This window comes from Notamacropus eugenii, chromosome 2 (assembly GCF_028372415.1).
Source record: "Notamacropus eugenii isolate mMacEug1 chromosome 2, mMacEug1.pri_v2, whole genome shotgun sequence".
Classification (NCBI taxonomy): Eukaryota; Metazoa; Chordata; class Mammalia; order Diprotodontia; family Macropodidae; genus Notamacropus; species Notamacropus eugenii.
The window spans coordinates 26,787,647-26,798,740 of record NC_092873.1 but is presented as its reverse complement, the minus strand read 5'-3'; the positions used below and the strand labels follow the sequence as shown (position 1 = coordinate 26,798,740).

Below are 11,094 nucleotides of genomic sequence, written 5' to 3'. Positions count from 1 at the left end.
CAGGTTGCTTTCCTCCCAGTCACTCTGAATGGAGCCCCTGCCAGAGCTCTTGTCTCCATTTCACACAAGACTCTTGAGGTTTAGAGCAGGAAGCCCTATCAGGGTCTCGAAGCAAGCTAGCCCTTATGGTCAGGGTCACCAGTTCCAGCTTCTGCTGTGGTCCTGATTACAGGGTGCTTTGGCCGAGGTTTGGCCTATCAGATTCGGCCCTCAATAAAACCCAGTTGCAGCTGGTGCTTCATTCTGGAGAGCATGTGTCCCTGCCCAGTTTGATTGGTTGGCATTCACAGGCCAAGTTTGCCCGAGCTACGTCTGCCCATACCATGAGAGCAGAGCTGACATCCCTGGACACCTCTAGGACCCTGGGGCATCTCATGGACATGGGTGCTAGCTAGAAGGAGTGCTCTCCTGTACCTGTCTTTCACTCCAACATGTCCTTCCCATCACAGTGTCACCATCCCTTCCTTCAGGCCTCAGAGTTGGCTGCAGCCCTCCCGTCTTTCACATTCCCTGCATCCCAGTTGGCCCCAAGCCTCCTGGCTTCTCCCTCATCCAGGAGTCCTTCAACACCTGACCTCTGCACTTCTGAAGTGGCCTCCTCACAGGGCTCCTGGACTTCATCCTCTCCCCTTTCCAGTCCACCTCTACTAAGCTGCTCCAACCTCACTTTCCTGGGGTGACTACCAATGGCTTCCCTCTTCTCACTACATTCCAGACAATCGGACCATGATTTTCCACCCTCTGCACCTTTGCCTAGGCCACCTCCCATGCTGGAATACCCTTCCTGACTCACCTCTGCCTCTTGGAATTTTTAGCTTCCTTCAAGGGTTAGTTAACTCCCTATCCACTGCCAGCAGCATCTGCTGGGGCAGTAGAGTGAAAGTTTCCCCAAAGCAAGCAGAGCTTTCTTTGTGTTCAATGCTCAGCATGGTGTCCAGTGAAGAGCTCATGCTTTGTGTTCACTCAATTGAATTGGATTTTCTTGAATCCTGTCCCAAAAGCCTGCAAAGAAGACCATCGGGGAGGGGCCTCTCCATGACTCTTTCCATGTCTCCCTAGAGATCCAGGAGACGGGGACGATTGATGGGGCCGACTACATGCCAGGATACACTCAGCCAGACTATGGTAAGGGGTCTGATCCCCCCTGGGGGTTGCCTCCACTACCCCATACAGTCTACAGCCAGGTGGAGCCTCAGGCAGGTCTCCTTCCTCTTCCTGTGGGTGTCTTGCCCATAGCTTTGGACATTGTTCTAGCTCAGCCTATGAGGAAGCAGGGCTTAGGAGAGGCCTTTCACAGCCCCCTCGCAGGGCTGCTGCTCTAGGGCCCAGGAGGGCCAGTAAGGGTTTCTGCCAATGAGAGAGGGTCAAGAGAAGGACCTGCGTGCTTATGCAGCACCTACAGTGGGCTCCAACAAGGCAGGTGCTGTTACTATCCTCACTCTACAACAGAGGAAACAAGCAAACAGGGGATAAATGATTTACCTCTGGTGAGTGTCTGAGGCCCAGGGTTCTACCCATTGTACTACCCAGGTACCCTAGGCATCATGGGAGGAGATCAAAGCAAGGTTGAGAACATCTTCCTATGACAGACCAGGAAATTCAGAGTTTCAGGCAGCCCATGGATGTGAGAAAGAAGTGAGCTCAAGGGAAAGTCCACTGCTTGTAACATTGGGCACATCCACCAAAAGCATGCTTTCATGTGTCACAGTGCCCCCAAGGCAATAAGAAACGTTGGCCAGAGCATGGAGAGGGGGCTGTGGAGTAGACAGAAGGCCCAGTTTAAGTGGGGGCATCACAATAGGTCAGGCTTTGGCCCTTTAGGGGAAGGGAGAGAGACTTCCTCATCTGAGAGGCTGTCACTGGCCTTGAGGGGACAAGACAGGGCAGATCTTTGGTCTTTTAGTTGACCTTGCCCAATGTTACATCAATGGAAGGGTTAACTGTAAAGGGGCTTGCTTCTTTCCAGTGCCCCGACTCATCTCACTCACAGTGCAGAGAGGGCCACCCCCTTTCTCTATTCCAGCCCCTTCTTGCCTGGCTTGGTATCCCCAAGGAGCCCACATAGCAGAATCCCAGGACCAAAAATTTGGAGCTGCAGGTCACAAAGGCCAAGCCCCTCATTTTATCAAGGAGAAACTCAGGTCAAGTAACACTAGTGTCAGAGGTGGCATTTGAATGCAGGTCTTCCGGCTCTGAGGCTGGCCAAGACAGGATCAGCCCCATCAGTACCAGGCATCCAAGGGCTCCTCAGGAAGACCCTAAACTAACCAGTTGGTTTTCTTCTCCCGACTCCTCAGACTACTTTACGGCCTTGCCTGAGATCCTTCCCACCCAGAGAATGACCTTCATTCCCATGGGTACAATCACTCCCCACGCAAGAGGTAAGCCTCTCCTCTCTGCTCAGAAATCTCGCCCATGGGACTGGAGTGGAGAGAGGCAGCTGAGAAGCCGAGGGTGGCCCGAGCCTGCTAGCCCTGAGCCCTCTCCACCTTTCTGTCTCTCCCTGGGGCCTGCCTGTCTCTGTGCAGATAACTTGCAGAAGAATGTAGTGTAGGACAGGTAGCCATGTGACTGCAGACAGGCCAGTGCTGAACTTGGAAGTCATAGCAGTCATTTCTAATTCCCACTTCATTCGTGCCATGGATCTTCTATTTTCATTGGCAATGTTTGATGATGACCACTTGACAGCCTAAGTTGGGGGATTCCTGAGGGAATAGCCCACACTGATTAATCCCCTGCTGTGTACAGAGCCCAGAACTTCGGCCTCAGGAAGGCCCGGTCCCTGCCCTCAGGAAGCTCAGGCCAGGAGAAAAGCTTCAGCCTGTCCTGTCCCATTAGTGGATTGGCTAACGTTCTCTGGACCAGCATGATTAATTTTCCTGGGGATGTCCTGGGGCCTGCCTCAGACTGTAGGCCTGCTAGTCTTGGGAGGGCAGGGGGGCGGCCAGCTCTCTGCCTGGGCACTGATTCACCCCCTCCCTTTTGCCCGCAGCTCTGCACACTTCACATAATGGCCAAGTGTGCAGCACATGGGGCAGATTCCATTACAAGACTTTTGATGGGGACATCTTCTATTTTCCTGGCCTGTGTAACTATGTCTTTGCCTCTCACTGCGGAGCCGCTTATGAGGATTTCAACGTTCAGATCCGGCGGTCCCTGGTTGGGGAGACCCCCACCATCAGCCGCATCCTTATCAATACAGAAGGGATGGTCTCGGAGCTTTCCCCCGGCTCCGTCCTGATCAATGGGCAGAGGTGAGCCCCAAAAGTCCCCCCACCTTGCGGGTTGGCACCCAGCCATTGGCTGCCTCTTTGGCTGGCCAAGGTCTGAGGAGGTCTCTGTTGGCAGGGCCCCCGTGGCTTATTTACGGATTTAGATAGACTAAGAAGATTGCCAGAGCTCACAGATGGAGGAGATAACAACCAGCCCAGCTCCTCTGACTCCCAGAGCTTTTCCATAAGCTTTTGCTGGCTAGAGCCTGAAGTCAGCACTGTGGTTTAATGAAAGCTGAATAGGGGCCATCTGTCTGCAGCCAGAGGTGCCACAGCACACCGGACTTCCTGAGCTCCAGTCTGGCCTCTGACACTTGCTGGTTGTGTGACCCTGGAGATCTCATTTAGCCCCTGTCTGTCTCAGTTACCTTAACTGTAGAATGGGGATCCTCGTTGCACCTGCCCTCAGGGCTTTTGAGAGGATCCAATGAGATCCTATGTATAATCTTAAAGCATCGTATGATCACCTGATATCATCTTTGCTAGGACTGAATGATAATCAGATGTGGTGTCTTTAGGGGCAGGGCAGAGGCAAAGGCTCCCAGCTCCCAGGCTGCTGTGTTCCTAGGCACTCCTCAGCCCACTGTGGTCTGAGGGTCTGGGGGTGATCGATTCCGAGGCCAAGGCACGTGAGGTGGTCACATGGAGAGAGTCAGGATTGAGACTAGGCCCCTTCAGCCCTGCCTTCCCAGGGTGCCAGGGTGGGTGCCTGTTAGTCGGCCCTCCCCTCTAGCTTTCTCCCCTGACCTCTCTTTGCAGGGAGCAGCTGCCCTACAGCCACTCTGGCTTCACTGTGGAGGCAAGCAGCACTTATGTCAAGGTCAGCATGAGGATGGTTCTCACCATCATGTGGAATGGCGGTGATAGTGTCCTGGTAAGAGGTGGGGCTGCCAGCCCTCTGCCTTTTCAGACCCCTGTCCCTATCCCCTTGCAGATCCCCAGCCAGAGCTGCTCGGCCTGCCCAGCCAGTAAAGTCAGCCCACTTCAAAAGAGGCCTCATGAAGGGTTGTCTGGTCCTTGGCGGCCTGCAGGAGAGGTTGCTGGCCAAGGAGGAACGGCTCTCCTCCGTTAGAAATTGGGCTCTGGAATGTGGATGGAAGGATGGATGGATGATTTATGGAAGGATGTGGGAGACAGTTGTAGAGGAAGAAAAGGGGTGGGAGGGAGAGTGAAAGCCCTTGTCCTGACACCTCCCCGCCCTCTCCTTCTGCTGCTGCTGACTCAGTCATTCTCCAAACGCATCCTCAGCACTTCCCTTTGGCCGGCTAGCTCTGGGTGCTGGGGACAAAGAGAAGAAGAATCGAGCATGGTTCCACCCCTCCCGGAGTGCATGCGTATCTAGGCATATTCTGGCAGGGAGGAGGTCCTGCACATCCTAGCATGGGAGTCTCTTGCAGGATGTGGCCCCAGAGCTGAGCTTGGAGGAAGCAGGGATTCTGTGAGGCAGGCAGGGCATTCCAGGCATGCAGATACCTCAGGCAAAGATGTGGTGGTCGTAGAGGTCTGATGTCTGCTGATCAGACTGCTCAGAAGGGCTGTAACACGGTCAGAGCAAGACTTATGAGGGCTTTAAAAGCTAAAGACTGTTTGTATTTTATCCAGAAGCTTCTTGGGGGTTTGCTGTGGTCAGATCTGATCTGTGCTTTGGAGAGATCTCTGTGGAAGCCATGTAGAGAATGGTTTGGTGAGGGGGAGAAATGTGAAGGAGAAAGACTAGTCAGTCAATCAACAAACGCTTATTAAGTGCTTACTGTATGCCAAGTTCTGCCTCAAGAGTCTCATGGCCCCATTAGGAGGAGAGACATGAGAAGCATAGGCATGACCAGCCTGTCCCAGGAGCCCACATCTCCTCGTCTTCTACTGCCCAGTAACGAACCCTGTGGTGCACACTGCCTGGCTCTCGACTTTAACAATGAGTTCTTCACTCCAACCCCCTGTCTCATCTTCCTCAGCTGGAATTGGACACAAAATATGCCAACCAGACCTGTGGGCTCTGCGGGGACTTCAACGGCCTTTCCACGTACAATGAATTCTACTCCAACAGTGAGTGATGCCCTTCCCCACCACTCCCTCCCCTCCCCGCCAATGTGGCCTTCACTTCTGGTCACTGGTGCTCAGGAGAGACATGGGCTGGCCTTGGGAGAAGAGAGGAGAGAGAAGCCAGTCATCCAGGCAGCCCCAGGCTGAGTGGAAGGCAGGGCCTTCATCTACAAAACTGTGAGGTTTGGGGGTGTCTACCAGGGCCTAGCCTGAGCCTCTTCCCCAGCCCTCCACCCTGCTCCTGGTCTTTTGCTCTGAACACCATCCTCATGGAGGGCTCCCAGGTAGGGGAATGCCCTCAGCAGCCCAAGCTATCGCCAGGCTTGCAAAGTGGCCCATTACCTTTCTTTGGTCCAGTCTCAGCAGAGCCTGGGGTTCTTATGGAACCAGAACCTCAGAACCAGAAGGGACCTCATTTTACACATAAGGGAGGTTAGGCAACTGAGCCAAAATCACAAAGGTCAGCTCCAGACCGTTTGTGTATGTGTGTGATTGGAAGGTCAGATGCCAAATGGTGTTAGCTGCAGGTAGTAGGTGCACATTTGTACACAAAATGTGTGTTAAGTGAAACGTCTTGACTTTTCACTGTTCACATGCCCACTTCATAGATGTGGAAACTGAGGCTCCGAGAGGGAAGGCACTTTCCCAAGGTCACACAGTAGTGGAGTTGGGATCCTATGTCTCCAGGCTCCCAGCACAGTGCTGGTCCCTTCAGAGGGACAGAGTGGAGCACTGACTTATCATTTCTGGTCTCCATGGGCAACCAGGTCACAAGGAGCAGGAAGGAGGGTCCTAGGACCTAAATGAATCCCTCTTTCCCATGCTCCCTAGAGGATGTGAGAGCTGGGAGTACTTCCAGGTCAGCTAGTCTGGTGCTCCCCCAGGCAGGAATCCCTGCCCTGGTCCAGTGCCCCCTGGGGTCCCTCGGAGGGAATCAGGAAGACATAAATACTAGCCTCATCCTCTCCCTCCTCCCTCCAGCTTCCATGTCTGTGTGGGGCAGATATAGAGGATCCAGTTTCAAATGTTGTCTCTGGCACTTCCTGGGTGGTCTTGGGAAAGGACTTCCCCTTTCATTAGGGCCTCCTTGTCCCTAGTTGGGATCCATCCAGCTCAGAGATTCTCAGTGCTGTTAGCAATGCCCCCGTGTTCGCTACACCTTCCCTCAGCACAGAGGGGCACTCCATCCCAGCCCCCCCAGGTCTGCTCTGCTCCCCAGAGCTCCAGTGGCATTGTATCTATTCCAGATGTCAGACTGACCACTTACCAGTTTGCGAACTTGCATAAACTAGATGGGCCCACAGAGCAGTGTCAGGACCTCGAGTCTTCCCCAGTGAACAACTGCACAAACGAGGTGAGGAGCGACTGAGGACATGAAGATGGACAGAGAGACCCTCCTTTTTGTCTCAGGCACTCTGGACACCCTCCCTCCCTCCCTTATCTATTCCCTGTCAGATTTCTTTCTGTCCCTCAAATTCCACCTGCTCCCAGCCTGGCCTGTTCCCCCCAGTGGTTCCTGTGATGCCTGGGAAGTGCCCTGGTCTGCATCATGCCTGGGCCAACGGCCATGCATTGAGCTCTTATGTCCCCAACTGACCAATTGAGTCAATTTGCCTTTGCTTCCCCATCAGTAGACATCACAGGGTCCCACTTGAGGATGGCCAAATGGATGGGTGAATAGATGGATGGATGGACAGATGGATGAAAGGAAGGATGGATGGATGCATGGATGGATGAATGGGTGGATGGGTGAATGGATGATTTATGGGAGGGTGTGGGAGACAGTTGTAGAGGAAGAAAAGGTGTGGGTGGGTGGGAGAGTGGAAGCCCGCAGCCTGACTGGTGCACAGGAAGGCAAAAGATCCTGGATAGGACTTCATGGGGGAGTTCAGAGAGGGCAGAGATAGCTCTCAGCCTGGGAAGGAAGGAGAATCTGAAGGAGGTGAAGTAAAATCTGAAGGACCGGGAGACCATGTCAGGAAATGGAATCCAATCTGCCCCTGGATGGGACTCTGCCAAGGGCAGACCAAGAAGGGTCCTGGAAGACCAAGGAGCCCACAGGATGGCAAGGTCTCCAGGGATGAGGCGCACTGGATATCCCTGATCAACCAACTCCTCCTCTCATCTCACAGAGGAGAAAACAGGTCCAGAGACCTGCTGCTGGTCACCCTGGAGTTGGGCGGGTGCTGGGCTGGGGATGGTGGGGCAGGAAAGAGGAAGCTGAGTCCAATTCCAGTTCAGCTACTTACAGGGAACATGAAGCCCCTTCCCTCCCTGGGCTTCCTCAGTTTCCTCCTCTGTGAAACTGCAGGGGGGCAGTCAGTCTCTATGGTCTCCACTGAGGCTGAGTCACTGACCCTGCCATGTGTTTCCTCTAGGTAAGCAACTGCCTCACGGTCCTGAATGGACTGGCTTTTAGTGACTGCAACCAGCTGGTGGATCCCAGCCCCTACGTGAAGGCCTGTGTACAAGACTTGTGTGGCTGTCCAGAAGCTAATCACTCCTCCTGTATGTGTGCCACCATCTCTGAATACTCACGACAGTGTGCCCATGCAGGGGGGCAGCCCCTCAACTGGCGGAACCAGGACCTGTGCTGTGAGTGGTGGGCAAGGGCACCTTCCCCACCCTAATTCACGGTGAAAAGTGCCAGGGGAGGTCCTCAGGGAGCTGCCCACCCAAGCTGGGCAAAGGCTGCAGGGAAGGCTTCCTGGAGGAGGTGGACTTGATGGGCTGGGGCCTGAGAATTTCACCAGGCAAAGAAGCCAAGGGAGACCATGTCAGCCCTTGGGAAGAATCTGAGCATAGGAGTAGCAGGGACAGTATATGTGTGCGTGTATGCGTGTGTGTGTGTGTGTGTGTGTGTGCATATGTGTGTGTGTGTATGGTGACGGTGGTGGTGACTGTGACTGCATTCCAGGGTCAGGGAGGGGGGCATAAGAAGAGGGAAGGAGGCCTCAGATTGTGGTGGGCCTTGAATGCCAGGCCTAGCTCTTGAGGCTATAGGATTGTAAAGCCAGAGTTGCTAGGACCCTTCAGAGGGGGTCTAACCCAATGACCTCATTTTAGAGATGAGCAAACTGAGGCATGGTGGGGAGGCCGGTGTGGCCAAGGTCACCAGAGCCGCAAATAGAATCAGGATTCACCCTCACCTCCACACTCAGTCTGCAGAATCTTCTCCATGAAGCAAGCTTCTGTCTTGGTTTCTGCATTCCAGACCAGGCGTGCCCCTCCAACATGCAGTACTATGAGTGTGGTTCCCCTTGCGCGGACACCTGCTCCAACCCTGAGAGATCCCAGCTCTGCGAGGAGCACTGTGTGGACGGCTGCTTCTGCCCCCCAGGCAAGTTGCCCCTCCTCCAATGTTCCTGGCATCTGTACAGGGCACTGTGGCATCACCCCTTCCCCCCCCAAAGGGAGGTGCTGGATGTAAGGACCTGGAGAATGACAGGAGGTCAGGTGACCAACAGGCAGCTCTTTTGTTTTTCCCTATACCAAAATATTTATAATTTTTCAATGAGATTTTTATTCTAAGTGTTGAGCTCCAAATTCTCTCTCTCCCCACTCCCTGAAAGAGTAACCGATCAGATACAGGTCATACATGTACAATTATGTAAAACATTTCCACATTAGTCGTTTTGTACAAGAAGCCTTGAAAAAAAGAGAAAAAATTAAATAAGGAAAGCAAAAATAGCCTGCTTCAGTATTCAGACCATATCGGGTGTTTCTCCGAAAGTGGATGGTCTGCTCTGTCGTTGGTTCTTTGAGGTTGTCTTGGATCAGCGTTGCTGAGAAGAGCTGAGTCATTCCCAGTTCTTTGTTATACAGTATTCCTGTTCCTGTGTACAATGTTCTCCTGGCTCTGCTCACTTCACTTGGCATCGGCTCATATAAGTCTTTCCAGGTTTTTTTGAAATCACCATTGTTCATCATTTCCTCTAGCACAATCACATACCACAGCTTGTTCAGTCATTCCCCAAGGGATGGGCATGCCTTTGATTTCCAATGCTTTGCCACCACAAAAAGAGCCCAACAGGCAATTCTACTATGTCTCAGGCACTGTCTTCTGCCCTGTTTTCTAGTATCTAAAGGAAGGGCCATCCCATGCAGGAGGGGTTGGCCCCAGAAGGAAGAACCAGGAGACAGGGCATGATGTTAGGAAGATCTGTCCAGCAATGAGGGCCACCCCAAAGCAGAAAGGAGTGCCTGGGGAGGTGGTGCCCTTTCCCTACCTCTTGGGCTTTCAGCAAAGACGAGAGGGCTGCATTCATGGACAGGTTTGAGGGCTGAAGGGAGCCCCCTCTCCCAATGCTGAGGTCCTGACACTGGGAAACCAAGGTCCAGAGGAGTCACCCAGCCTAGGAGCTACTCATCATGAGGGAGGAGAGGTCATGAGGGTGCAGAGGCTGCTCCCCTTCCATTCTCTTCAGACTCATCTCTCTGCTCCCTCCTCCACGGGTCACCCTGGGACGTGATGGCTCTGGGTACAACAGCTCAAAGTGGCTGGAGCCCCTCCCTTCAAACTCTGGGCCTGTGCTGCCTGTCTCTGTAGGGACTGTCCTGGATGATATTCGGGGCCAGGGCTGTGTGACCTTGGACCAATGTCACTGCACCCATAAGGGCCAGATTTACCAGCCTGGAGCCTCCTTCTCTACGCGCTGCAGCTCCTGGTAACTCACCCCTCTGCCCCTATCCCCACTGCATCAGATGTTTCTGGGGTGGCCTCCCCATTTGGAGGTGGCCTGACCACTAACCCACCCATCCTTCTATCTTCATCCATTCCAGTACTTGTCTTTCTGGCCTCTGGCAATGTGAGGAGCTGCCATGTCCAGGCACGTGTTCCGTGGAGGGGGGCTCCCACATCACCACCTTTGACCAGAAGCGCTATAACGTCCACGGGGACTGCAGCTATGTCTTGTCCAAGGTGACTGCTGACAGCCTGGATGGGAAAGAGGGAGGCAGATGAAGAGAAGGGGAGAGGGGAGGGAGAGCATCTCTTCTCCTTGGGAGTCAGGTCCCTAACCCCTGGGAGGGAATGGGCATCATTGAGCATTCCCCATGGGAGTCATGAGGCCCCTGGTTTCATGGAGCCTCTGGGGCTCCTCTCAGATGGGGGACTTGCACTCCAGGGCCTCTTCTGAGGGTTCTAGGACTCCCACCTTCCAGGGGAGCTGGGCCAGGGCCGAGATTCAGGCTGTGAGGTTGGGACATGAGCCTATGAGCTCCTCTTCATCTCTGAGGACCTGAAGTGCTGGGCCATCTTGGAGGGAGGCCTCCTTGTCCGTGCAGATAGTCAGATATACAGACACTCACACACACTTAGATACAATTCATACCCACTCGTACACATTCACACAGATACATATACATTCTTATACATATGCACTTATAGACACATATATTCACATGCACACGTACACATGTAAACAGATAGACATATCTACTTGCACATTCACACAGATACATATATATTTTTATACATATGCACTTATATACCCACATAATCACATGTATACTAACTCCTATACTCACACACTTATACACACTCATACAAGTGTATATTCACACACATAATTTGTGCACTCACATACGATGCCTCTCTGGAATTCTGCCCTATCAGAAGTGTGAGGACACCGCCTTCACCATCCTGGGGGAGCTGCGTAGGTGTGGCATGACAGACAATGAGAACTGCCTCAAGTCAGTGACCTTGAACCTGAATGGAGGAGAGACAGTAAGTAGGTCTGGGCAGCCTTGGGGGGCCCTACTCAGAAGAAGCCCAGGCCAG

The 11,094-nt window shown here is 53.3% G+C and overlaps 1 protein-coding gene across 1 annotated transcript in view; it reads left to right on the top strand.

Annotated features, from left to right (window-relative positions):
- Positions 1–11,094, top strand: part of LOC140522555 (uncharacterized) — a 58,696-nt gene that overhangs the window by 4,585 nt on the left and 43,017 nt on the right. The window contains exons 3-14 of the mRNA XM_072637957.1: positions 173–384; positions 1,060–1,125; positions 2,298–2,381; positions 2,993–3,254; positions 4,032–4,146; positions 5,225–5,315; positions 6,560–6,666; positions 7,691–7,907; positions 8,527–8,652; positions 9,862–9,979; positions 10,095–10,233; positions 10,930–11,040. Coding sequence (XP_072494058.1) covers positions 173–384; positions 1,060–1,125; positions 2,298–2,381; positions 2,993–3,254; positions 4,032–4,146; positions 5,225–5,315; positions 6,560–6,666; positions 7,691–7,907; positions 8,527–8,652; positions 9,862–9,979; positions 10,095–10,233; positions 10,930–11,040 — 1,648 coding nt within the window. The remainder of the gene's footprint in view (positions 1–172; positions 385–1,059; positions 1,126–2,297; positions 2,382–2,992; positions 3,255–4,031; positions 4,147–5,224; positions 5,316–6,559; positions 6,667–7,690; positions 7,908–8,526; positions 8,653–9,861; positions 9,980–10,094; positions 10,234–10,929; positions 11,041–11,094) is intronic.